The sequence below is a fragment of the Malus sylvestris genome, chromosome 16 (genome assembly GCF_916048215.2).
Source record: "Malus sylvestris chromosome 16, drMalSylv7.2, whole genome shotgun sequence".
Classification (NCBI taxonomy): domain Eukaryota; kingdom Viridiplantae; phylum Streptophyta; class Magnoliopsida; order Rosales; family Rosaceae; genus Malus; species Malus sylvestris.
This window is the reverse complement of record NC_062275.1, coordinates 15,595,307-15,622,350: the sequence shown is the minus strand read 5'-3', so window position 1 is coordinate 15,622,350 and position 27,044 is coordinate 15,595,307. Positions and strand designations below refer to the sequence as shown.

Here is a 27,044-nt window from a genome sequence, read left to right as displayed (position 1 = left end):
GCTTCCTTACAAATCATTTTAAATATGGTTTTGTTTCTGCTATATTAATAAAAGTTTATTATTTTATGATGAAGGTATAGGTTCCTACTGAGCTTTTCGAGCTCACCTTTTGCAGGTATGGAACAAAAAAAACTAGAAGTTTCCTTGATTTGATGTCTTAATTATACCAAAAAAAAAATGAGCTTTCTAGTTTTTGCTCTCTTGTTTGAATAAAGAGCTACTCATGCGTGAAATTTGAGTAGTTTCTAAGTTGTAAGTTGGTTGTAATTTACAATGAATGATATGTAGCTCCATTGAATTTATTCTAAGTGAATTATTCATGTTCTTATTTTCTATTTCATTTCGCATTTATTTATATTAGCTAAGCTTTATAGTTGAATCACATTCTAAATCAAGGCTTACGTTAATTCTTGAGTTAGGGCATGACAATTAGTTTAAAAAATATTTTTTAAAATATTTTTTAAAAGTGATTTCAGTCATTTAAAAATACTTTTCAAATGAGCCCTAACTAGTTAGTGAATGCATAAATGGAACTAACAATACTCTAGCAAGTTTAGCTAGTGAGTGGATGTCCATAGTTCGGTGACAATAATGCCATTTATAACCTACTACTTCGGAATCAACTGGTTCTTAGTTTAGTATGTGGTATCTCTCTTTCGTATGGTGAAAAAGATATGGCCACTGTGGGACATACGGTGGAAACAGGTTTACACAACTTGATTCTTGAGTATGATTCACTCCAAATTGTGACGACTTTGCAGGATGTTTTCGTTAATTTGTTCGTTGTGGGACTTGTTGTAGAGGACTCATGTCACACCACGGATTTGGCCCCAACTAAACTCGGGCATGTGAATTTTCACGTCCCTTTTAGGACCAAAAAGTAACTACCAAAAATCTCAAATCTGAACATAAACAAAATCATTACCATTTCAAGTATAAACATCAAAATATGAACTACAATGTTAACAAAACAACTACAAAACATCTAAGGTCTTCCAAAACGTAATAGCTCTTCAAATACATCTAAAACAAGTTAACTTCTCACCCAAGCTGATCTGATAGAGAAGAGAAAAAACGTAGGCTACAAGGCTCACTAAGCAACAATATCTATAATGAACTGAAACGAATGCATATTCAGAGGTGTTGAATTCAAGAGATGTAATACATTCAAACTCAAGAACTCGATAAATAAAAAATAATACAAATAGCTTCGGTATCCTCATTAGTAACTCAAATGAGGCCTTATTCCCATTATGGTTACATGGGCCTTATTACTAACTGATAAGAGGCCTTGACTCTTCTGAAACAAAGCAAATACTATGATTCATAAGAACTAAATCAACCACATGTTCAAATGATATTCAATATTCGATTACATACACTTTGAACAATGAAGTGAAGGCAAGCGTATCTGAATCAACAATCAAAGCAAGGTTCAAATAACAAAGGAGGGAACTAAAAAGAACACTCCCAAGCGCTATGGCCGACAGCCTATGAGCTTAGTTCGACTGGTATATGTAAAGAACTTTCCGACCGTTAGGGGAATGTAGGCAGACTGACATTTTTGAAGCACAAGTCTTCCAGAACAGGCCTACCCAAATGTCAATCAGGCCACATGGCAACCCCCAATCAGTGGTAGAAACCTAGGATAAGGCATAAAGGTAGTCAAAACGGTGCTCGAAGATGTAAGGTTGGATAACCAAGGCTGAGTAAACACTCGGCCCACATCATTCTGACAGAACGTGCCATTTCGGCTGACCACATGTCACATCATTGCTGAATGTCTGGTTGATAAGTGAAAAAGTGTCATTATGCTAGTCTACATAGGTGACCCAATCATTGTCAAGTGGGGAAGACCCAAGGTTGAGGGGTTCATTGAAAGCCTATATAAAGGGGTGAGAACCTCCTGTATTAGGGTTGGACGACTGAGGAGAAAGAATTCATGTATTAGTTGAGCTCTGTTTTTAGTCTTGCAATTAATAAAATCCGAGTAACACAATGGATGTAGCCTAATTTTAGGGAATGAACCACTTGAATCTTTGTGTCCATTTCATTGTAGCCCATATTTCAAGCCTACCAGGAGTTTAGTATTTTAATTTGTAAACCTGTAAATTTTGAGCGTTAACAATAGGGACACTAACTCCATGATTGCTTAGCAAATTCATTTTGCGTTTAGTCATCAGAGAAATTCATTTTGCTTTTTAGTTTTCTTATCCCATTGAACCATACGCAACATCACTTTTCTTCCTCACCTTATTGGGGTTTTCTGAATTGGATCATGCACATAATGCTTAAGGATGCGTGTGTGGCTTTTAACTTACTTAATTTCAAGAGGAGGCAAGTTCCAGAAAATACTTCTCTTTAATTTCAAGAGAGCGCATGTGTAGAAACTAGTATATATCAATCAACCTTATTTCTGTAACTATGTAAATGCTTCTCAATAGTTTATTTAATATGTGTGTAGAATTAGAGAGAGAGAAAGAGAGGAGTTAAAAACTGAATTTTCTTATTTCCAAAACAAAAATATAGAAACCAATTTCTTGACCAATTCTGCGTCATGTGCATACTATACTTGCCATAATGGGGTCATTGTTGGTATGTAATCTGTTGATGCACAAAACCGGAGGTCTTGGAACAACGTAAATCCGACCGTGAATCTGCAAGAAATGTAAATAACAGAAGATGTATCGTGGTTCACCCCAAGGTTTGGGCTACGTCCACACTGATATTGTATTTCTAAGGGAGAGAGAGCTCTGAGAGTGAGAGCTTTGAGAGGGGGTGAAAGGGTCTAGGAATTGGCTTCCTCTGATTGTGAAGGTGAGGGGTCATTTTATAGAATAAGGATTCCTCACTTATTACATATTTGCCCCTTCATTTATCACATAATTACATTTAAGTCCCCCGAGTATTTGTACGAGATCTAAATACGAGGCCCTAAATATGGCATAAATAGTAGTCCCCCAAGTCTTCAGTCAAGAGAGTCTTTTGGCTGAAAACTTGAAATTCAGTCCATGTGTGGGCCGAAGTAACTAGATGTTGTCTTGAAATAATGTTCGATATGAGGCGGTGCTCAATCTGAAATGATGCTCAACTAGAAGTAGCACATGTTGCGAGGCTGCGAGGCTCGTGGCTTATGTTTCCTTGGTTGGCTCAGCTTGTGGCGTTGAAGGTGAGGGAGTCCATTTTATAGAATAAGGGCTCGCTCCTCAATACATAAATGATGGGCTAGAGTTGATGCTCGCGGCGAGGCGGTTGCTCAGTAAGCGGCAATGCTCTTTAACGGTGTGAGGGAGTCCCTTTTATAGAATAAGGGCTTGCTCCTCAATACATAAATGATGGGCTAGAGTTGATGCTCGCAGCGAGGCTGTTGCTCAGTAGGCAGCGATGCTCTCTAATGGTGGTGATGGAGTCCCTTTTATAGAATAAGGGCTCACTCTTCAATACATAAGTGATGGGCTAGGAGTGATGTTCGCAGCGAGGCGGTTGCTTAGCTGGCGATGTTGCTCTCTAATGAAGGTGAGGGAGTCCCTTTTATAAAATAAGGGCTCGCTCCTCAATACATGAATAATGGGTGCTCTCTAATGAAAGTGAGGGAGTCCCTTTTATAGAATAAGGGCTCGCTCCTCAGTACATAAATAATGGGCTAAGTCCCCCAAGTATTTTTTATGAGGCCCACTTGAGGCCCAATATATGGTACATAATGTAGTCCCCCAAGTCTTCGGTCAATAGAGTTTGTTGGCTGAAGACTTCAAATTGAATCTATGTATGGGCTGAAGTGGCAGTTGTTCGAAGGCAGTATTTGTATACCCTGCACTGAAGCTTTGTAGGTGAAGCTTTGCAAGTGAAGCTTTGAAGCTAGAGCTCTGTAAATGAAGCTTTCGAAGCTGGAGCTTTTGTAAATGAAGCTTTTGAAGCTAGAGTTCTGTAAATGAAGCTTTTGAAGCTGATTGACATGAGTGATGCTCATGAATGTTTATGTTGATTGACATGAGTGATGCTTATAGATGTTGTCATGAGTGATGCTCATGAATGTTAACATGAGTTATGCTCATGAATGTTGACATGAATGATGGTTATGAATGTTTATGTATGATTGTCATAAGTGATGCTTATGAATGTTTATGTATGAATGACATGAGTAATGCTCATGTATAATTTGGAGTACTGGCGTACTTTTGATCACCTGGTTGGTGGCATGAATGAGAGTACGGGTTGTACATTTCATCATCTGGTTGGTGGCATGAATGGCTAGTTGCCAAATGATATTAGAGTACAGGTTGTACATTTCATCACCTGGTTGGTGGTAATGGCGGTAGGTTGCCGAATAATTTTGGAGTACTGGGCGTACTTTTGGTCACCTGGTTGGTGATAATAGCGGCGGGTTGTCGAATAATTTTGGAAGTACTGGGCTTACTTTTGATCACTTTGTTGGTGCTATTTTGGGCTTATGGGCCTTCGCCCTCCACACAACATGCCAGCCCATTTATTTTGGGCTTTGCCGTTTTTTTTTTCATTACCCTCTGATGGTGTTTATACATATTACCCTCTGATGGGATTTATACAGATGTTTCCGAAAGATAAAATAAATTACATCATTCTGGTGGGATGTTTATTCCTCACTTTTGCTTTCTGCTTTTGTTTTTGCTTTCTCTTTTCCCTTTACATCATGGTGTCGTCTGCGAAGAGTGGGAACATGCATTCCTTCATGATGAGAGTCCTTATCTTTTTTTTTCAGAACTTGATGCCTTTCTGAATGGCTCCACCTATCATGTTCGAGAGCATCTTTTATAGCAGCATCAAACATCTTAATCATTGAGGGGTGAACAGATGTAGTAACCAAAGGTATGCCTTCTGGATATCTGGATGGGTGGTTGAGAGACCACGTAGACCGACCCAACGTGCCTTCTTCTGGTAGTGACTGTTGAAGCTGTATGAGGCGTGGGCCTCGAAGGTGTTAGGGTCGTAACACACAGACCCTGGCTGGATCTGATGGCAGTCCGCCGTCTATACCTGCCTGCAGCTTCTTCTTCCCCGCCCCAACATTCGTCACTCACCATTCTCCTTCCCTGCCGATAGAATCCAAACTTGCAGGCACCCTGAGCACTGTAACCAATGAGGGTAGGCATCCATCCCTTTGCGGGATCAATCTGCATATTGCACTTGACGAGGTCAAGGGGAGTGAGAGGGCCTAGGAATTGGCATCCTCTAATTGTGAGGGTGAGGGGTCCTTTTATAGAATAAGGACTCCTCACTTATTACATATTTACCCATTCCTTTATCACATAATTACATTTAAGTCCTCCGAGTATTTGTACGAGATCTAAATATGGTATAAACATAGTCCACGTAACCTTACTCTTTCTTTTTGGTTTCACTTTATTCTTCAAACTGCATTTTATCTTCTTATTATCCGCTAAAGAAAATTTATGGCTCTGTCTTTAAATATAAAATTACATATCAACAACTTGTTATATCCTAAGCTTCTTGAATCTTGTTTAGATAGAGAGATGCTCTCATGTAAACGATGATGTCACATGACAAACATATATTGGATAATAAGATCATTTTTTAACACGTGACAAGTATTCAATGAATCAATGATGATGTTGAGATATACATACATATATATATATATGTATGTATGTCTGGTAAGGTACATATCAATTGTTTCGTATCGAATTCATGGCTCTAATCTTCGTTAATATTTTTTTCCTTTTGAATATTATAAGTGGGTTTAGTTTACTTATAGCTGGCAAGTTAATTTACTTGTAAATTAATTTGTTTTTGGTTTAACATGCCTTTTCATGCCTCGGAAAGCTCTCTCTATTATGCATGCAGCATGCATTATCTTGATCGAATCTAGTTTGCACTTGCACCTCTATTACTGTACTCTTCCACAGTTGATAAACTGTGTTTAAGGAGCTACGACTTTCTCTATATCAATAACACCTACTAGTTTTCCTCAAGAGTTATGTTGATGCACAAAATCGGAGGGATCTTAGAACAACATAAATCCGACCGTAAATCTGCAAGAAAGTAAAGAACACAAGATGTATCGTGGGTCACCTCAATGTTTGGGCTACATTCACACTAATGTTGATATTGTTTCACTCTGAATGGTGAATATACAAGAAGGCTAGAGGCAGTGTGCTCTCTAGCCTATTTTCTGTGTTTGCCCTCTCTGAGATGTTTTCTCTCTTCCCATGGCCTAAACCTTGACCTCTTCTAATGAGAAGAGTGATGAGTCCTTTTATAGAATAAGGGCTCCTCACTTATTACATATTTACCCCTTCATTTATTACATAATTACATTTTAGTCCCTCAAGTATTTATACGAGGTCTAAATACGGAGGCCCTAAATATGGTACAAACAGTAGTCCCCCAAGTCTTCAGTCAAGAGAGTCTTTTGGTTGGAGACTTGAAATTCAGTCCATGTGTGGGCCGAAGTAACTAGATGTCGTCTAGAACTGATACTCGATATGAGGCGGTGCTCAATGTGAAATGATGCTTAACTAGAACTAGCACATGTTGCGAGGCTGCTCGACTTGTGGCTTATGTTGCCTTGGTTGGCTCAGATTGTGGCGTTAAAGGTGAGGGAGTCCCTTTTATAGAATAAGGGCTCGCTCCTCAATACATAAATGATGGGCTAGAGTTGATGCTTCGGTGAGGCGGTTGCTCAGCAGGCGGCGATGCTCTCTAATGATGGTGAGGGAGTCCTTTTATAGAATAAGGGCTCGCTCCTCAATACATAAGTGATGGGTTAGGAGTGATGCTCACGGCGAGGTGGTTGCTCAGCTGGCGGCAATGCTCTCTAATGAAGGTGAGGGAGTCCCTTTTATAAAATAAGGGTTCATTCCTCAATACATAAGTGATGGGCTAAAAGTCTCTCTCTAATGAAGGTGAGAGAGTCCCTTTTATGAAATAAGGGTTCGCTCCTCAATACATGAATAATAGGTGCTTTCTAATGAAAGTGAGGGAGTCCCTTTTATAGAATAAGGGTTTGCTTCTCAGTACATAAATAATGGGTTAAGTCCCCCAAGTATTTTTCATGAGGCCCAGTTGCGAAAGCCCAATATATGGTACATAGTGTAGTCCCCCAAGTCTTCAGTCAATAGAGTCTGTTGGCTAGAAACTTCAAATTCAATCCATGTATGGGCCGAAGCGGCGGTTGTTCGGAGGCGGTCTTTGTATACTATGCACTGAAGCTTTGTAGGTGAAGCTTTGAAAGTGAAGTTTTATAGGTGAGGCTTTGAAAGTGAAGCTTTGAAGCTGAAGCTTTTGTAAATGAAGCTTTGAAGTCGGAGCTTTGTAAATGAAGCTTTCGAAGCTGGAGCTTTTGTAAATGAAGCTTTCGAAGCTGGAGCTCTGTAAATGAAGCTTTCGAAGCTGGAGTTATTATAAATGAAGCTTTCGAAGCTGGAGCTCTGTAAATGAAGTTTTCGAAGCTTGAGCTCTGTAAATGAAGTTTTCAAAGCTAGAGCTCTGTAAATGAAGCTTTCAAAGATGGAGCTTTATAAATAAAGCTTTCGAAGCTAGAGCTATGTAAATGAAACTTTCAAAGCTAGAGCTCTATAAATGAAGCTTTCAAAGATGGAGCTCTGTAAATGAAGTTTTCGAAGCTGATTGACATGAGTGATGCTCATGAATGTTTATGTTAATTGACATGAGTGATGCTCATGGATGTTGACATGAGTGATGCTCATGAATGTTTATGTATGATTGACATGAGTGATGCTTATGTATGATGGTGATTGTCATGAGTGATGCTCATGTATGATTTTTTGAAGGACGGGTTGTACTTTTGATCACCTGGTTTGTGATAATAGCGGCAGGCTGCTGAATAATTTTGGAGTACTGGACGTACTTTTGATCACCTAGTTGGTGATAATAGCGGCAGGCTGCCGAATAATTTTAGAGTACTAGATGTACTTTTGATCACTTGGTTGGTGATAATAGAGGGTGAACCTTAAGTGGAGGGATGGAGGTTGGAGTTTGAAGCCATAGGGCCTGGCTCTTTTGGGCATATGGGCCTTCGCCCTCCACATCACATTCTAGCCCACTATTTTGGGCTTGCCGACATTTTGCCCTTTTTTTTTGGCATGCTGCCTTCTTTCTTTATTTATGATTACCTTCTGGTGGGGTTATACATATGTCTCCAAAAGATAAGAAAAGTAAATCACATCATTCAAAAAAGCTGCTGGGAGTTGGCAACAACAAGATTTCTCCATTCACATCAACCTCAATGGTCCAGCTGTTGGAGGAAACTTTCACGTGGAGGCAGGTTTGGTCAGCAGGCACACTTTGATAGTACAATCCTGGGAGCCTATATATATGACACCATTTCCACCCCATTTTACACAAGTTACTGTAAGTGTGTGGCCACTAAGACATATAACAAATTTCCTCAATGTAACATCCCATATACGTGCATCACCATCTTCGCTAGCACTTACAAAGCGTCGACACGGAGAGCTAAGATGGACTGGTTCCCAAGAGATTCCAGTAATCCATTTCTTGTGGCCGATCAGTCGATTGCCTGAAGCAAGGACCGACCTTGAGAAGGTAGTCCCCACCACAAACGCATATTTTTTACTTGAGTGAGCCATTTTAGGTCCTGTAAGCTGTCATCATTATTAGCATTGTGCCAAATGTCGATGTCATACCCCAGCTTTACACATCAGTATAACTATATAATAATTGCTCCAGTTTGCAAAAAACAACTTAATAAAATATTCATCAATGACAGTGGGTATGGGCTGTAAAGATAAGAGTCTTATCTTTGTGGTTGTTTTCCATGAGTGCGAATGAATGATTGAGTGTGGCAGACTTGATAGTGGTGGACTATGGCCTCCCCTATAACAAACCTCATCATTTTCTCCATTATGCTTGGTTTTCAAATATCTTTACAGCAAGGGTCGGGTCGAGATGATCATGGCGAAGACTACGTCCTTTACTGGGGTGAGATTGCAGTCGAAGAAAGTGTCGGGATCGAACTTGGCGAAGGGAGGGTCTGGCGATATGTCACGGGCAGTGACACGACAACGACGGTCGTGAGGAATTGCCATGGCCTTGAGCTTCAAATGAGAAAGATCAAAATGGCAGAGAAGAAGACCTTTCTGACAACCAGGGGTGCACTCGCTAGCGGTTCTGTAGATGTGGTGGCGGGATGAGTCGGGGGAGACAGTTGTTTGGTTCCTTCATAGTTTCTGCAAGTCATTGGTTTCTGCACGACCCCAGCTCTGATCTTCACCACTGAAAAATTCAAACTCAACTTCTTCAGGCGGCAGTGAGTGGACCGTCTGCCGAGTTAGAGGTGGCGGGGAAACTGTGGACACGGCAGCGGCTCTGTGGGTGGATAGCAGCGTTTGCATGGAGCTTTCCGATCTCTTCTAGTTTTCCGGGAGAGAAACCGGAGAGCTGCACATCATAATGGGACGGATCGATGTCTTCGCCTTCGCAAAGAAGGACTCCGTGGATTAGCTCGAAGTTTTGGAGTAGCATGTGGACTCCAATGACTCTTGGGATGATGACAGGTACTGCTCAACAGCTTACTATTAGGTATAGATGATATTCTCCCATGAAATCTACAAACTTGTTCTTGCGGACAGTTCGTCGGGAGACGATAAGAACCCAAGGCAAAACTGTGGACAAATCTGAATTAGCCATGGATAGATTGGTGGATATACAGTGACCAACTGCATAGAGAGAGAGTTTTGGTTTGGTCCACAACTTGGTGACGACCCCCGGCACTTCATCTGAGGCCATTTGAGACCGAGCTTTTGGGCTTGACAAGAGTAGAAGAGAAGGTAGATGATCTCAGAGAGCTTCGGTGTTTCCTGCTATGGTGTCTTTCAACTTTAAGCAACCCAGATGGTGGTAGCTCATGGTGGGCGTTGTGCTAAGTGTGTCGGATCTCCAATGGCGGGCGGTGCTGGGCCGGGTTATGGGCCAAGCTTGGGTTCAACAGTGGCGTGAAAATGGGATAGGAAATGGACCTTCATGAATGTCTCTACAGTGGAAGAGGTTGCATCTGCTGCTTCATCACCTTGGTCGGCGGTAGTGGGTGTGACGCCGTCATACCCCAGTTCATGCTAATGGATCCGTAGGTGGAGACGGGGGTCGCCAGAAGGAAAATGAGTGTGCAGATATTTGGGGGTATTTTCTGGGTTTTTGTAACCGTTTGTTTGGATTTTTCTAGGAAGTGATTGGAAAACTGTGATATATCTGAAATGAGATTTGAGTGTTTTGATTTGTTTGGTAGATGAAAATGGAGATCCGTAGGTGTTTTGGATTTTTTACGGATCCACGGTGGACAGTGGTTATGATGAAAAAATGGGAAAGAACTGACATAACGTTTCATGTCGTTTCCCACAGACGGTGCCAAATGTTGATGCACAAAATCGAAGGGGTCTTGGAACAACATAAATCTGACCGTGAATCTACAAGAAAGTAAAGAACACAAGATGTATCGTGATTTACCCCAATGTTTGGGCTACGTCCACACTGATGTTAATATTGTTTCACTCTGAATGGTGAATAAACAAGAAGGCTAGAGATAGTGTGCTCTCTAGCCTATTTTCTATGTTTACCCTCTCTGAGATGTTTTCTCTCTTCCCATGGCCTAAACCTTGACCTCCTCTAATGAGGAGAGTGAGGAGTCCTTTTATAGAATAAGGAATCCTCACTTATTACATATTTGCCTTTTCATTTATTACATAATTACATTTGAGTCCCTCGAGTATTCATACGAGGTCTAAATACGGAGACCCTAAATATGGTACAAATAGGTTACACCTTTTACGAAATATAACTACCATATGAGAACCATAATGTACTTCTTATTGGAGTCTCTATTTCTCTGTCTGTATTGATAACAAAAATAATACGTATAAGAGGATAGAATGCACTAGTATGGCCTCGTTAAAATTATGTCGGGCAAGCTTTCAGAAATTGATACATATAGGGTGGATCCAAGGGGTCCCCTAGGTTTTGGGACCATGTGGCAAGTCGGAAAATATGGGGAAAATGTCACCAAAAGACCCTATGACCATCTGATATAGAACCTGAAAATGCCCACAAACAGTTCTATGAAATATTTATTTAGCAGAATTTGGCATGCATTGGCAAGTGATGCTTGACAGGCCTTAACATTAGACCTGTGAAGCTGTCGACAGATTTAGGCATAACGACTGGCTCACCAAGTGCTCCACTAAATGCCTCAGTGAAAAAAAATTGAAGAAAAAGCAATTTTGGAGCACATCGCACATGAATCTTTTATAACGAGACCCCACAAGGTTAGAGTGATAGATCTGCCACTAAATACATGAACTCTCATTTCCCGTTAAAACCTTGATACTTGCCGGACTGATCTAAAATGGTCAAATCTACCTATCTGGCAATTATCAAATTTTACACTTAATACCAGGGGCCATATGTCACTAGATAATAAATAAATAACAAATTTACGAAGGAAAACATACAAATAATGAGATGGTTGTGTGAAAAAATTCTTGAGACTCCGAAGCACCTGTGTATTTTAGACTTTTTAACAGTAATTTTAAATTTTGTATTTTTAAATAAAGATCTATTCGTTAAAACATTTGAAGTATCCAAGAAGTTTCGATTGTGTGCTCTAAGGAGGTTTCTTCTTGTAATTGTTTGTTTCTCTATTAATAAAGGGTGGCACTATTCATACACTTCTTTTTATCTTCTTCAATTTATTCAATATGACGGATAAAAATTAAAAATATGTTTAAAAGGCAAAAAAGAGTGTGGATAACACCACTTTGAAAAAAAAAATAAGAATGATGAGATTTACTAAAGGCTTCGACTAGAACCGGTTGACTCAGCTCACATATCTACATACATTAAAAAAACATTACTCTCATAAAAAATAGAAGAATATATTTCTCCCACAAAGTATATGGCCTTTACTAATAAAATAATGCAATATGTAGGTTAATCAAAAACCATGATTTCCACACATATCCACAGCAATGATTTTAGTGAATACACTAGCACTAATGCCCCGTGATGCTATGGGTCATCAACAGTGACATCATTTTTTCAGTAGGATATGACATTTTAATTACATAATAGAAAATGATAGAAGACAGAAATTGTAAAAAGGAAGTTGATCATAGTAACTCTTCACAAAAACCTACTTGGCAAGGATGGAAAATTGGTGAAAATAGAAACCATCAACAAAGAAATGCATACACAAATTAGTAACCTAATTTATATAGCCCTAGGATGAATTATGTTAATTTGTTTATATAGGAGTATAACAGAAGGATGGAACAAAACAGGTTCATGCTTGAGAACGTATGTAATTTTGCACATTGAATATATGTAGATTAAGGAGAGTGGTAACATACCTTGTAATTTGTACAAATTGGATACTCGCAATATCAACAATGACATAATTTCTGGCAAGACATTGGAAAAATCATATTAATATTTGTAATTAGTTGATAGCGTAATTACACGATAGAAAACAATAAAGAATAAGAATTGGAAAAAGGAAGGTGAGCACATTAAGTTTTCACAAAAGCTTATTAATTATGCAATGTGCGTTCTATTTGTATTTCGTGGTTACTATTTTGCATCTTAATTTTATATAATGTAAAGTATTTTACTAAAAACTATTTTGTCTATGTTGAACCATGTGTGTGTATCTAAAACTAGCAAAAAATGGAGAGATGTTCATACCAAGCTTGATAAAACAGAGCAATAAGTTGCTTTTTGGAGGACTGGAGCTTGTTTGATGTTGGTAGAAGATTGTGTCAACACAGGAAAAAGATTTTAAAAAACACAACATTAGTAAGAATTGGTGGGTAAACATTAGTAAAGTTATTGTAGTAACGTGCATGATTTGGAAAAGTTGTGGATAAATTGAAGCAAACTAAATACTATAATTTATAGTGAAATAAAAATGTGACAATATGGTGCAAAAAGATGTGGAAGATAATTTTGTGTTGTTTTTATTGTAAGAATGGCAATAAATGATATGCAAAGATGGATCAGATAAGGATAATTTAGTGTCTTTGTGTAAGACAGATATATAATTTGCTAAATCATTTGAGCTTGCATTCTTTCAAATATTATCATCATTTCCATCACTCATCTTCAGAGGAATTGATTATTACCAATTTATAGACAAACATTGTCTTCTTTTGACCTACTGGAAACATGTGATTAATTGTTTGATTATTCACTGAGTGGTTTAAGATGGACATCCAGAAGTCTGAATCTAGATATTTTAACCATAGATACATTGTCTCCTCATTCCTTAATCAAACAAAAGAATAGGATATGAACAACAAAATTGTTTAATCTATCCAATGAATAATAAGAAGTTTAGATAGACAAATTTAACAATTTCCTTATTGCTGTGTTATTCTTTGGTTCAATCAAGGTTAGTGACTTGGGTACATTTTTGGTTATAACGTCTTTGACAATACTTTTGGATGTCAGGCTTAACCCATTAGTGCATATATATATATATATCGGTAACGACCAATTCCCCTGAACAGAAAGGTTAGTCAAAATTTTATTTAAGTGTAAAACATTAATGGAAAAAATCAATAAATTATAAATTTTTAACATACCATTGGTTGTCAAGACAAATGTACCTCCGTAAAAAACAAAGTAGAAGGTTGACTGAGGAGGTAAGCGAGGCATGAAGAGCCAGAGTGCTGGGAAGGTAAAAGAAAGGAAAGAGGAAATAAAATTGATGTTTGAAGAGATTGATTACCTGATTTGCACAAAAAAGAAAATTGGTAAATATATTTTTTCAGTAAATACAGTGCATCAATATATGTGTTTTATAAATTATAACATAATGGTTAGAGACATATTAGGTAAAATCAGTACTTTTTATCATGCATGAGTTGTATAAACGCAGAAAAGTATTGTAAATATTTAAAATGTATAAGTGTTTTTTAAGTATGGATTGAATGATTTTCTAAGAAATGTTTTGTTCTATAGTGTTATTGACAAATAAACTTATTGAATGATACGAAAACAAACATGAAAATTGTTTAAAAGAATAAGAAAGACAATATTTGCACCAGACAAAATAGAATTTGTTTATCAGATTGGAATAAACAGAACAATTTTTAACATCGGCAAAATAAAATGGAGAGTAGCAATAAAAGTAACCTGAGTTAAAGGATGTTTTCTATTTTGTCTTTCTACTGTTGACGTTGTTTATCCTGCATGTACAAAAGACATATAAGTACAACTGTTAAGAGTGATTTAAAAACCAAAGTCAAACATCATTATATAGTTGTTTGAATGCACTGAATAAATATATAGCCATTTTGGATATGGAAAAATTAAATTAACAATTTGATTCCAAATTTTGGAGAACATCTTTAAATACTATATTAGTAGTATAATTTTTTACATTGTTTTCTCCATCCGTTATTAAAATTTTGAGACCTTCTTTCGATGTCACTCTAGATAATACAACATATAACTAACCTTGAATAAAAACCAATTCGGGAAGATATAAACCAACCTATTTCAAATATTGACCCTATCTTTTGTTAATAATCATTGCATAACATGGTCTAATTGGGAATTGTCTCTTTTTAAAAACAAAAAGTCACTTGCTCTCAGTTGCTGAATGATTCTTGGTATAAAAACTTTGTAACCAGTATTATGTCCAACAAGTATTTTGGCTTCAATAATTCTATGAAATAATTGAGTAATAATTCATCTAATTCCATTACACAAACCCAAAGATTGGTTCAAATGTCATAATAACATAACTGACATTCCTATTTTCAAAATCAAGTTATGTGCATGTAAACCATTGAAATCTAGTTTATTCAAAAATTCAACATGATATGATGTCTCTAAATTTTCAATATTCACGCTAGAAGAACATAAAGAATCATAACTGAGAAACACATGTTATTCTCCAAGTAACAAATCAATTATATAATTGTTTATGTCTGTAATAGTTGTGTTTCGAGGTGTTATGATAGCACGCTCCCTTAAATAATCACAATTGTTAAAAAAAAAATTCAAAATTGGGATAAGTTGCGAAAAAAGTTGAAGAAATTGGATTTTCAGAAGAATGAATCATTAAATCTTCTGATATTTCAACCAAAGATGTGTCTTTATCATTCAAATTATTTCATTACTTATATCACTAATTTTTCCATCTCCTATTTGTAAAATCCAATTTGCGAAATCACTGATTTTTTTCTTTTTTTCAATGCTTATTCCATTTCTTGATAATCTCATATTCTCTATTAAATGAAAAAAAAAATTTAAATGTGACCACAAATAAGAACTATTTAAAGAAACATTTATTATATCTTCTTTGGTTCTTTCAGGTATAACATGTGATATTTGTCGAAAATCACCACCCAATAAAAGAGGTTTGACACCAAAGGAGATATTATTTTTTGTACCATGTAAATGTGATAAAAGATCAAAAGGTGATTTATCCAAAGCTTCAAAGCAATGTTTATGATTCATAGGTGCTTCATCCCATATAATTAAATCTTTTTTTTTTCAATTAATCTTGCAAAATGTGTGTGTTTTGTTTTTTTATTGGACAAATTGAAGAATCAGTAATAACCAAAGGTATTTTAAATCTGGAATGAGCTGTTCTACCACCTGTTAATAACAGCGATCCTATTTTTCCTTCAGATCTAAGCCTATCCAATAAAAAGGTTTTTCCTGTACCTCTGTGGCCATAGACAAAAAATAGGCCTTGTTTTTATTTTATTTATTGTGTCTATAATAGAATCGTAGATATGTTTTTGATCTCGATTAAGTTGCAATTTTAAAACGGCGTGTTTTTTTTACAATTCTTCACAATCACAATTTAACTCTTCTCTTAAAAGTTTATTTTTAATTTATAGCATTCTATTTGCATTAGACATGGGTAAATGATATTTGTCCAAAGAAGTAGATGCATTGTTAAAAAGCAATTCTAGTTCAAACAAGACATAATTTTTTAATTAATCTTGTGGTATAATCATATCAGGAATCGCAAAAGTTTTTCGTAATTTGTATAAAATATTATCATACATGTTTTGCCAATAATTATAAAAAAGAATTTGAGGATTTGCTACATCACAGAACAAAATTATTATAACAAATAATTGTCTCAATTAAGCAGATGATGTTACATTGACAACATTTGATAAAACTTCAATCCATTCTTTATCATCACCTAACAATCCTGATGATTGACACGCAGATTAGTATGAAACATGTACAATACCATTAATAGTTTTGATATCGTCAAAGTTAAAAGCTCATTTTTTTCAAATTTAAAAGTATTCTTAAATAATATAGTTCATCAGATGTAGGATGTACATATGATATTGTACCTATTGAACATTTATGTTTCCTTGGTTTCCAAATTTTTTTTTTCTGTGTATCATATAAAAAATTTAATGGAAGCTGTGCATAAGTTAGTGAACATGCTTCGTTATAAATTTTGATAGTTTCAAACCAACTTGTTAACATTGTATGGTCAGAAGCATTTTGATTGATAATTTATTGCAGTGATTGATAACACTGAAAACAATATTTTGCTCTAATGGTAAATGCACTGGTAATCGCTCAACAGAGGGTTCTCTATGATGTATGGAATACTGAAACAATCTCCAAACAGCTTCACAAGGTGATATATATCTACAATTTAGGTAAGTTAATATTTCATCATTGGATTTTGTTGTAAAACTAACCATGCTCTATCTGGACCTTTATTTACATATTTGAACAAATATTTTATAAGCGTTGATTGACAATAAATTTCAACGTTTATATGAGCATTATATCTAAAAAAACAATTCAAGATTATAAGGAACCACAAAACTGTTATCAATTTTGACTCCATTTTTTATAACAAATTTTGTGTCATCATCACGGCGCCTATAAACCCGAAAACCACTTGGTTCAAAAACAGTTTCATTTTTATATGACTTAGAAAAGTTTTTGGAACATTTATTTTCCCGCATGCAAGAAGAATTTTGATTGAGATAACCACACGGACCATGAATCATAAATTGATTAACAATTTCATAAGGCTGAGGATTCACAAATTTGTCTAGCAACTCGACTGAAATGATAAAATCTATATTTGATGCGGCATAGCATTTAAAATTTGAGTTCAGCCATATTAACATATGAGAATGAGGTAAACCTTGTTTTTGAAATTCAATTGTACAAACATTTATTTGTAAAAAGAATTAAAACAAAACAAAAAAGAACAAAAAAAAAGTTAGGTTCATGTAGAAAAAAAATGTGAATAAGATAAAGATAACAATGAAAATAAGTTTTTAGAACTCATTTGCTTCAACTTGTCCAAAAAGCGCTCCAAACTTGATGAAATCAAGCATATCATTAAGTTTCATTTTAAATATTTTAGAAATTATATCAGACATGTCCTCAGGCTTGAAACTCGGTTTTTTTTTTCAAATTCTCTAATAATTTCTGGTCACTTTACATTGTAGGTAAATGTTAAGAACAAATCAAATGACCATATTCCCTACAAATTGCCATAGCATCTTAATAATTGTTAATCATATATCTAGGACTTCCTGTATACAAAACAGGCAACACAATTTTTTGTCCTAAATTGTTGGCATCGTTATCACCTCTTGACATTGCATCAGAAATTCCTTTGGATATTTCACTTCTCAATTTTTTTTTAATTTTGTCTAATGTAATACAATCTATCTTCTTCAATCGTTGCATAAGAATCAACCAAATATTGTTGAAAAAGTCTACCTCCTTTTAACAATGTAGTTGAACACATTTCTCTTTCTTGAATTTGATATGCTATATAAGCTCTCAAAGGTATTCTTTGTCTTTTTGTTTTGAGGCCTTTTTAATTTTCATTCCATTTTAAATCTGACATATACACATCTTTACCGCACGGAAAGAGAATAGGATACTGAAGAGCCATAAATTTTGGATTCAATTTTGTTACACGCCTTAATCCTTCGTTTTTAAGTCTATAATGATGTATCTATTAGAGTCAGACAAACCTATATCATCAACTATCAAACCACCTATTTCATCACTTGTTTGTTGATCATTGCTATCATTTAGTTGTCTACCTAATAAAGTCATTGTTAAGTTTATTAGACCATCGGTTTCAAATTTATCTTTGACTGTTCGGAAAAGTTTAACCAACTGATTGCATTCATCAAACATTCTGATCAACTCTTGAACAATTGCTGGATCAAGGTTTTGATTGTTTCCTTCAAAATTAAAAGCACTCAGGCGATTTTGTACTTCATTATATGTATCATAAACATATAACTAAGCAAACTTTGGAGGCTCGTTATCAGCAAGTAAAAGAGATCCCATTAAATGACAAACTTGACCACTAATTTTGAAAATGTAAGGACTTAATATGTCATTAATTGAGTGATCAACTTTTGCTCCCATTGAAGTAAACGAAAATATAGAGTTATAAGCTCAAATATTTTCTCGAAATGATAAACTCTTTTGACCCCCATTTGGATCAAGCAAGCAATTTTAAAAAGTTGGTGTTGGTTGGTTTTGGTTTTAGATGTGGAAATATAATTTTTCCTTGTTGACAACAAAGAGTAAAAATGGGTTCATTTTTTTTTCCAACTTTGTTTGAGAGACTCTTTTAACCAAAAATATGCACCATAGTGGACACATTTATAATTTTTAACACCCAAGTCCATGTAATCTTTTGCAACTCCTGTAAAAAATCACATCGAGCAAAGGGAAAAAAAAACAAAAAACAAATAAAAGAAAAAGAAAAAGTTAGTGACAATATGCAATTACCTAAATACTAATGTTAGAACATAGAATAAAAAATAATTATACAAAATTAGAAACATGCCGTTTCTATTTTTTTTTTTTTTTAAAAAAGGCTTGGCCCTTGTTCATGAGTGCACCGTTTTCTCCATTTGAGATTTTTCAAATACTGTTTTCAATATTATTTGACAAATTAACAATATTTTTCTCTTTTTGATCACACGTGTACATTTGTTTTCTAAACACGGTGGAATCCACAATTTCATTATAGTTGACGGATCTAGCAACACAATGATCAACAGAAACTCTGCTTGAGAAAAACACATGTTCAACCAATAAATTTTGAGAAATAAACATGTTAGGTGCGGATAAAACGTCTTCAAAATTTTGCAAACCATGCGCTCTACACATTCTTTTGGATCGGTGATCACATTCGAGAACTATATTAGACTGGCTGTTATCAACGCATTGCTTTCATTTTGTACTATCACTTATTTGATCATTTAGAGATTTTTTAGACATCATGAAAACAAACAATTTTAGCTATTTGGAAAACAATGAACTGCAAAACAAATTTGTGAAAAAGGAAAAAAAAATCAATGCACAAATAACTCAGATGCCATTAAGACCAAACAGAAACACAATTTTAAATTTAAAACTGCATTCTAATTTAACATAATGCAAAGAATAAAACTAAATTAACTCAAATAATAGAAAACGAAAACAAAACAGTACAATTAAAGCTTTAATAAATAAATGCAGAAGTTTAAGTTAGTTACCTTGAGGACAAAACACGGCCAAAGCTAGTAAAAAAATACTTTGAAAACCAAAATTACTAAGGTTTTCCAAATCCTGTAAAAAAAAATATCACTAACTGTCATCAACTGAGTAAATTGTATAAAACTGAGGAAACTCATAAAAATGAACAAACTCAGCAAACTCATGTCAACCATGATAACATCCCACTTCACACATCTATAATTCCCTAATGCAAAAAACCCGAAAAAAAAATTTGACCAATCGAAAAAGAATAATCAACATCCCAGAGTAATAAAAACAGCAAAAAAAAACACAAAATCCATAGCTTTAATTTTCTGTGCCTTAAAAAATTGATTTCTAATGTTCATAAACTGTTTAATTTTACATCCTCAAATCTGAATCTAATTAGATACCACATGACCCTAACCATTAACATAAAACCAATTACAAACAACTGTCATTCATTCACTCTAATACACTCAGACCTAGATCCTCATGAAACCAATTTTTAACATCTGGCATTAGGGAAACCTTAAACTCTTGTTTATGCTCTTCTTAAAGTATTTAGATACATATTTATATTCTAACCTATGACAACAATGTAAAAAAAAACATAGTTTCTTATCCAATTTAATCAGTTCACAAACCTCCTTAAGAATTCTCCATTTTAACAAAAAATTTCAATCAGATACATTTCTAATTAAGCTCTAAGATATCCATGTAAACAAAATCATACGAAGCAATGAAATAATTCATAAAAGCAGACCCACTCTCTCAAATCCTGAAATATCCATCAAAAGACAATCACAAAAAATTAAATTTGAAAAACAAAAATATACCACAGCTCAAGGCAGCAATATGATTTAACGACAAAAAGCAATACTAACCTATTACAATAACATCTATAGTGATTCTCTATTGTAAGCAATTAGTTTTGCTAAGCATATTCGATTATTTTGTAAACTATCATTTATTCAGAAACCGAAAATGATTTATTTGCTTAAGTTCTTAATTACAACAACACAAACATTGACAAACCAACAGAAAACTTGCAAAATACCATAAACCTCCAATTATTTACACCTTTCCATATTCATTTTTTACATCCATCAATTCGACCAACACATGGGTTCATCCACCAACAGCATAAAAAAATTTAAATCACAATTAAACTTAATACTTTATATCATAATTTCCCTCTCAGTTTTCCTGTTTTCTATATAGAAACCAAAACCAGAAAACTTTACAAAATTGGAGTCATTTGACTCATCTGTTTTCACAAATCACAAACCCCTTTTAATCCAATATTTCCAAATACATATTAAAATTGGGATAAACATAAGCAGAGATAACACACCCAAAAATTACATATTAAAATTGGGATAAATAGAAGCAGAGATAACACACCCAAAAGATTATCAACAGCGTTCCAATCCTCTCTCAATTAGAGATTTATGAATTGAGATAACAAAAACTGCAATTGATCCCAAAACCAAACGGTTAGGGTTTGGTCTAAAGTAACAAAAATCGAAAATTAAAACTCAAATAAAACTATTATAAAATCTACCTGAGTTCGATCAAATTTGTTTCACCATGATTTGAAGATAGGCCGCTCCCACACAGACTCACAAATTGGGTAGAAATCAAACGACAACGGCAAAACCCCAAACGGCAAAATAAACGAACACTATGAGGTTTTGGCTTGCCAATTGCAAATTTAAGAAAAGGGGCGAAACACACTTTCTACTGTAGAAAAGTCGAAAGAACACTCTCAGCACAGGAAAAACCGAGGGCAAATCTGTCCGGACACTGATGATAAACAGTGCCGGGGAAACTCAGTTTTAGTATATATGATGATGTCGCAGTACTCATTCAATTTTTTTCTTTTTTAAATCATTTGAAGAAGCTTCCTGAAAAGTGCATTTGTGATATAATCACTTTCAATTTTTCACGTCAAAAGCTGCTATAAACCCTTTTGGTTATTTGTAAACGCATTAATCATTTTAAACCCATTATTGTTAAACACGAATCCAGATCCTCGCATTAATCATTTTAAACCCATTATTGTTAAACACGAATCCAGATCTTCTTTATGAGGATCCTGAAGATTCATAAATCATGTCCGTTTATCGTATATAGTACGGTCAAAAATTATTTTAAATATTTTTATTTAAAATTAAACACAAACAGTACATGAAAAAAATTGATTACACGATGTATGATGAACGAACACGATTCATGGATTCCAAAGATCCTTACCAAAATGATCCGGAGAAGATTCTGTTGGATCAAACACGACCTACTTGGCATTTTTAATCGTTTTAAAATCACACACACACACAACCACATTAACTGTATTATTGTAGCGATTATAGTGATCACACAAGCCTGCCGTCGTCCAACATACTGATACAGTGGCAATGCTCTCACTAATACAGGTTAGAGGTGCAAACGCGGTTAGGCCCATTTAAGGTCGTCTCACGTGGACTTAGGTACCGTTTGGTACGTGGGACGAGACGGGACGGAAAGAGACTAGCCGTTCCGTTCCACGTTTGGTGTGCCTAAAAACTGTGGAATGGGTTGTCCCATGGGACGAAATTTGGTTGATTTTTCGTTCCACCTCTTCCCCTAGACCGACTCGTTCCACATCCGTGGAACACAAATTTATAACATTTTATGACAAAATTTCTCCTTATTTTTTTCAATATTATATCATCCGTTCCATCATGTTCCGTCCCGTCCCGTTCCATCCCGATCCGTACCAAACGGTACCTTAGGTCGCGTTTGAGTCGGCTCATTTAATAAAAAATTTGTACTTGGGCCGAATCAATTAATAAAATATTTAACCCTGCCTAGCCCTCGAATCCTGGCCTTTTAGGACCTATATCGTGTTGTCTGAGTCATTAAACAGGTCGACTTCAGCAAAACTAAATTTTTAATTATTTAAAAAATTTTAAAAAATTATCTGGACATATTACTAAGCTAAATATAACTAGTATTAAGTTTTACTAACCTTAAAATGTATGTTTGTAATTGAAAAAAATAATGAATAAATGAGATTTTCCATAATGGGTTAGGGCCGCACGCTGTGCTCGGCCTATGACGGGCCAATGGGCCGTGAACTGGTCAGTCCATTATGTCTATACCTTAGGCTCGGTCCACCCATTTTTTACAAATCCTGTCACGACTTATTGGGTTAATTTTTTTTTTAGTACAATGATAAATTTTACTTAAATTATACAATAAACAATCTAATTTGGTATCGAATTAATCATCTACAAGATTCGAATTTAAGACGTCTCATTTACAAATAAAAAAGTAATACAACTAAATCGTAGTACTGAATGACCGTACTATTTCTTATTTAAATAAACTTGAAACATATCGTGCCTTATTTAAGTAGGTGGTGCTCGCCCTTCAGCACCCTGGCTTCTTCGATTAATGCACTAATTAACTCAAAGATACCTTACCTAAATACATGAAGTAAACCCCACCTTTCACGTTTCAGACACGTGATACCTTACAATCTAATCAGTACCCACTGCTATCGTCATACACAGCAGTCAGCCAAAAGAAAGGGCAGTAATTTTTTCGGTTTATTTAGGACGAATAAGATCCTCTATCGATTTTTTTTTTTTTTAAGGATATCAAGAATCATTCAATCATATCAATTAATTGTATATTGTACGGTCAGGAATTATTATAAATTTTTTATTTAAAATTGAATATAAATAGTATATAACGAAAATTGACTGCATAATTTACGATAAACGAACATGATTGAAGAATCCCTGAGATCCTCACAAAGAGGATATGTAGAGGATCTTCATTCATTCAGGACACCATTGTATCATCTTATTATTTTTCTTAAATTATAATATATATATATATATATATATGTTTTTTTTATTGATGTAAGTGGGACGTTTTAATCAAGTTGTTAATTCTTATTAGGAAAATAGTGGGGAGATTATGTTTTTAACTCCTATTTGTAATCTTATGATATAGTTGTTGATGGTTAAATTTTTTATTTAATTATTTAAATAAAAAATACAATCATTAATCGTCGTATCATGCAATCTACAAAATATGATTCAATTAAGGGGTGAAAAAAAAATGTTACTTGTGTTACTCATAACCATAAAGAGATGAAGAGAAAAATAAGAATTCAAACTTGGAGACCCATCATCCCATGTGAGCTTCAAAACCCAGATCCACGCAAATTTTAACGTACAAAACACCACCCACCACCTCTCCAAAAATTGACGGACCACAAAAACCCTCATCAAACTCACAAAAATCATTACCATGTAACTTGATTTGCTCAACACACCAAAAATGGAGACGTTGAGCACGGCAAAAGATCCGACCAATAATATGACCAAGCCCAATCCTCACCCTCACCGCCGTCACCTCCACCAAAAATCTCAAACCTTACCGCCCTCACCCACCCACTCCTTCCATTCCTCCTCCTCCTCTTCCTCCGACTTCGAGTTCACCATCTCTCTCTCCCCTCGCAAATCCTCCAACGCCGTCTGCCCCGCCGACGAGCTCTTCTACAAAGGACAGATCCTCCCTCTCCACCTCTCCCCTCGCCTCTCCATGGTCCGGACCCTCCTCCTCCCCTCCTCCACGTCCTACTCTTCCTCCTCCGACACCACCACGTCGCGCGACTCCACCGGCAGCTCCTCCAACGAGTCACGAGATTCTACCTCCTCTTTTGCCAGCGACCTCGTGCTCTTGGCAGACCAATCATGCGACTCCTCCCGCCGCCCCAGCTCCGTCACGGAGGAAAACAACGAAGAGTCGTTGTTCAAGCGCGCCTTCAACTATAACAACAACAATAAGTACGTGAGCGTCCACTCCAACGACGGCGTTTCGAAGAAGAAGTACTTCTCGTTATCGAGATTCTCCTCCGTGTTCAAGAAGGAGCCGAAAGTGCAGAAAGACAACACTCTAGATCCTCACAACAACGCCGCCACGGCGGGGCTCGGATCTAACAATGCAGTGAAACCTAAACGCATGAGCACTACTGCCAAGGAGGTTATTAGTAAGTACTTGAAGAAGGTGAAGCCCTTGTATGAAAAATTCTCCCAAAAACAACAACAACAACAAAAAATGGGGGGAGGAGGAGGAGGACTGGGGGTCACGACCACAACAACGAAAACACCCGACAAATGCACGGCGACGGCGGCAAGGAATACTAATAAAGATTATGGCTCTAATAATCATGGATTATTTTCCCATTCCTTCTCCGGTAACCTGAGGTACCCTAGAAAGAGAGGGTGCGTTTCTAGCTGCCCTTCTTCAATGCGGGGATCTCCGAGCCACTCGGGGATTCTTTCCCGCACTGGGGGTCTAACGGGCTCGGGTGGTGGTGGCCCTAGTAGTGGCACTTCATCGTACGGGGACAGATCGTCGATGGAGGAGCTTCAGAGTGCAATTCAAGGCGCAATTGCTCATTGCAAGAACTCCTTGGTTCATGGCAAGAGCACTACAACCATGGTCAGTCATGAGATTTGAGATCCAAGTTAATTATTAAATGTAAAATAATTAATTAATTAATTTGTATGACTAATTAGATCCCAAGTTAATTATAAGTATTTTTATCTCTGTGTTTGTTACCAAGAGAGAGCGAGGTCATCTAATTAGCTGCATACATGACGGTTTCAAAAAAACTTACAGAGAACAAATTTATTTATCATAACGCTTTGATTTAATAATATAATAACATATATAAATTAATCTTCATGTATCATTACATTATTTAATCAAAACACCATATAATAGTGAATTTTTACATGCAAGTTGCTTTCAGATGATGCATGTGATGGGTGGTATTTTGGAAACACTCATTTGGATTTGGTCTCAAATATTAAGGAATCGATCAAAATTGGTTATGTTAGCCCTTGGAACTTGAATCTTGTTTTTCTAGGGTTGTGTTTGGTTTGTTGGCTTTTGGTTTTTCGATTATTTGACCGCAAAAAACTAAAACTGTACTTAAACGTAAATTATTATAGCATGAAGTTATGCTTTTGGCTTTTGCTTTTTCCGTGTTTGTTTGTGATGATTATTTCAGTTGTCATAACCTTTTATGGATCAGCTTTTTTTCTGGAAATGTGTATGACTGTTTCTAACTTTTATATATTTTGGAAATTGACTTTTTAGTCAAAATAATATTTTATATTTTAATTTTAAATTTGTTCACCGTCAATTGATAGATACTTTGAATTTGTTTACTGTTAATCATTTTAACTCTTCTATGATAGATACTTTGAATTTGTTCACCATCAATTATTTTGACTCTTCCATGAAAAATCTTTGTTAAATAAGGAATAAAATGACAAAATATTTTCAATTTAATAAATGTTTAGACAAAAATTAAGTTATTTTTGTCATTTTATTCTTATTTTAACTGAAATATTTCACGAAATAACCAAAATATTCTCAGGAACCATTTTTAGCTAAAAATCCTTTGGAAGTTATTTGTATGAATCAAGTTTATATAAGTCGATATAACATATGTCATAATATAACTACAGTAACATGGAAAGCATATTCTAAAATATAACATATCAATTATATCGTTTACTTATATTATAATACGTTATGTAATACTTTGTGTTCCGGTACACATAAAATATTTTGTAAGTTCTGGCTTTAAAATAATTAAAAGAAAAATTAGAAAATTAAATTAAATGGGAGAAAGTTAGGCACATGGTCATTTCAGTTTGTTGAGGCTTGACTTGAGGTCAGCCATGTGCGTAAAGCTTCAGAGGTCGTGATTGGATAAAGACGGTGGATATTTTAATACAGGAAGCAGCTGCCAAGCCTCCAATTTTATGGACATTTTTTCAAATCTAAGTAGTACAAAAAATTCAGATAACAGAGTAGGCCCCTAGATGTTTGTTGGAATTGGATGGGTAAGGTTACCGTTTCCTTTAAGTTGTGTTTGTTTTCCAGCGTTTTGATATTCCGCGAATTTGTTTAGCGGTAGGATGAAAGATTTGAACCTATCAAAATCTTAACTCTTTATACTAACAGCACAAGAAGAAAAAAATTTGTTTGTTTTTTATTCATTCGTTGTGTGGTGAGGTTCTTCAAAACGAATATGGAACAAGAACAACATTTTAATTAATTACTATGCTTGTATATGTCACACATTTACAGTTAAATCAAGTTTATAGATTATTATGGCAAATATTTCAGAAACAAAATCATGGAGGTGGACAAAATCACATTAATTCGGACCTGGTAGATTGTCTTTTGTCAGATCGATGACACTCTTCTGAATCTAACTTGTTTCATGTGGACCTTAAGCAAATAATACATGGCCTCCTCAATGAACAATAGCCACCCCTTTCACACCACGTACTACTACTAGTACAGTATTTGGGGGTTGGGGCCATATATGTAAAGTTTGAATAGTATCTATCAACCGTTGCAAAAGTTTTTTATAGGAAGTCACTTGTATCGGTATCTTAAACTAATCACACGTTGTAACATGAGAGAGT

The 27,044-nt window shown here is 35.5% G+C and overlaps 1 protein-coding gene and 1 long non-coding RNA gene across 2 annotated transcripts; one reads left to right on the top strand and one right to left on the bottom strand.

The window, feature by feature from the left end:
* Positions 1 to 20,685: 20,685 nt before the first annotated feature.
* On the bottom strand, positions 20,686 to 21,454 carry LOC126606661 (uncharacterized). Its single transcript, XR_007617289.1, has 2 exons — positions 21,098 to 21,454; positions 20,686 to 21,004 (listed from the first exon to the last, which is right to left on the bottom strand). It is a non-coding gene; the product is annotated as an uncharacterized LOC126606661 (long non-coding RNA).
* Positions 21,455 to 23,690: 2,236 nt separating this feature from the next.
* LOC126606367 (probable membrane-associated kinase regulator 1) lies at positions 23,691 to 25,143 on the top strand. Its single transcript, XM_050273742.1, has one exon. It carries the CDS (start codon positions 23,869 to 23,871, stop codon positions 25,051 to 25,053), a length of 1,185 nt encoding a protein of 394 aa, XP_050129699.1. The 5' UTR covers positions 23,691 to 23,868; the 3' UTR covers positions 25,054 to 25,143.
* Positions 25,144 to 27,044: the final 1,901 nt, after the last annotated feature.

Coding starts and splice junctions, on each gene's coding strand:
- LOC126606367 (XM_050273742.1), top strand. CDS start 23,869: ATGGAGACGTTGAGCACGGCAAAAGATCCGACCAATAATATGACCAAG.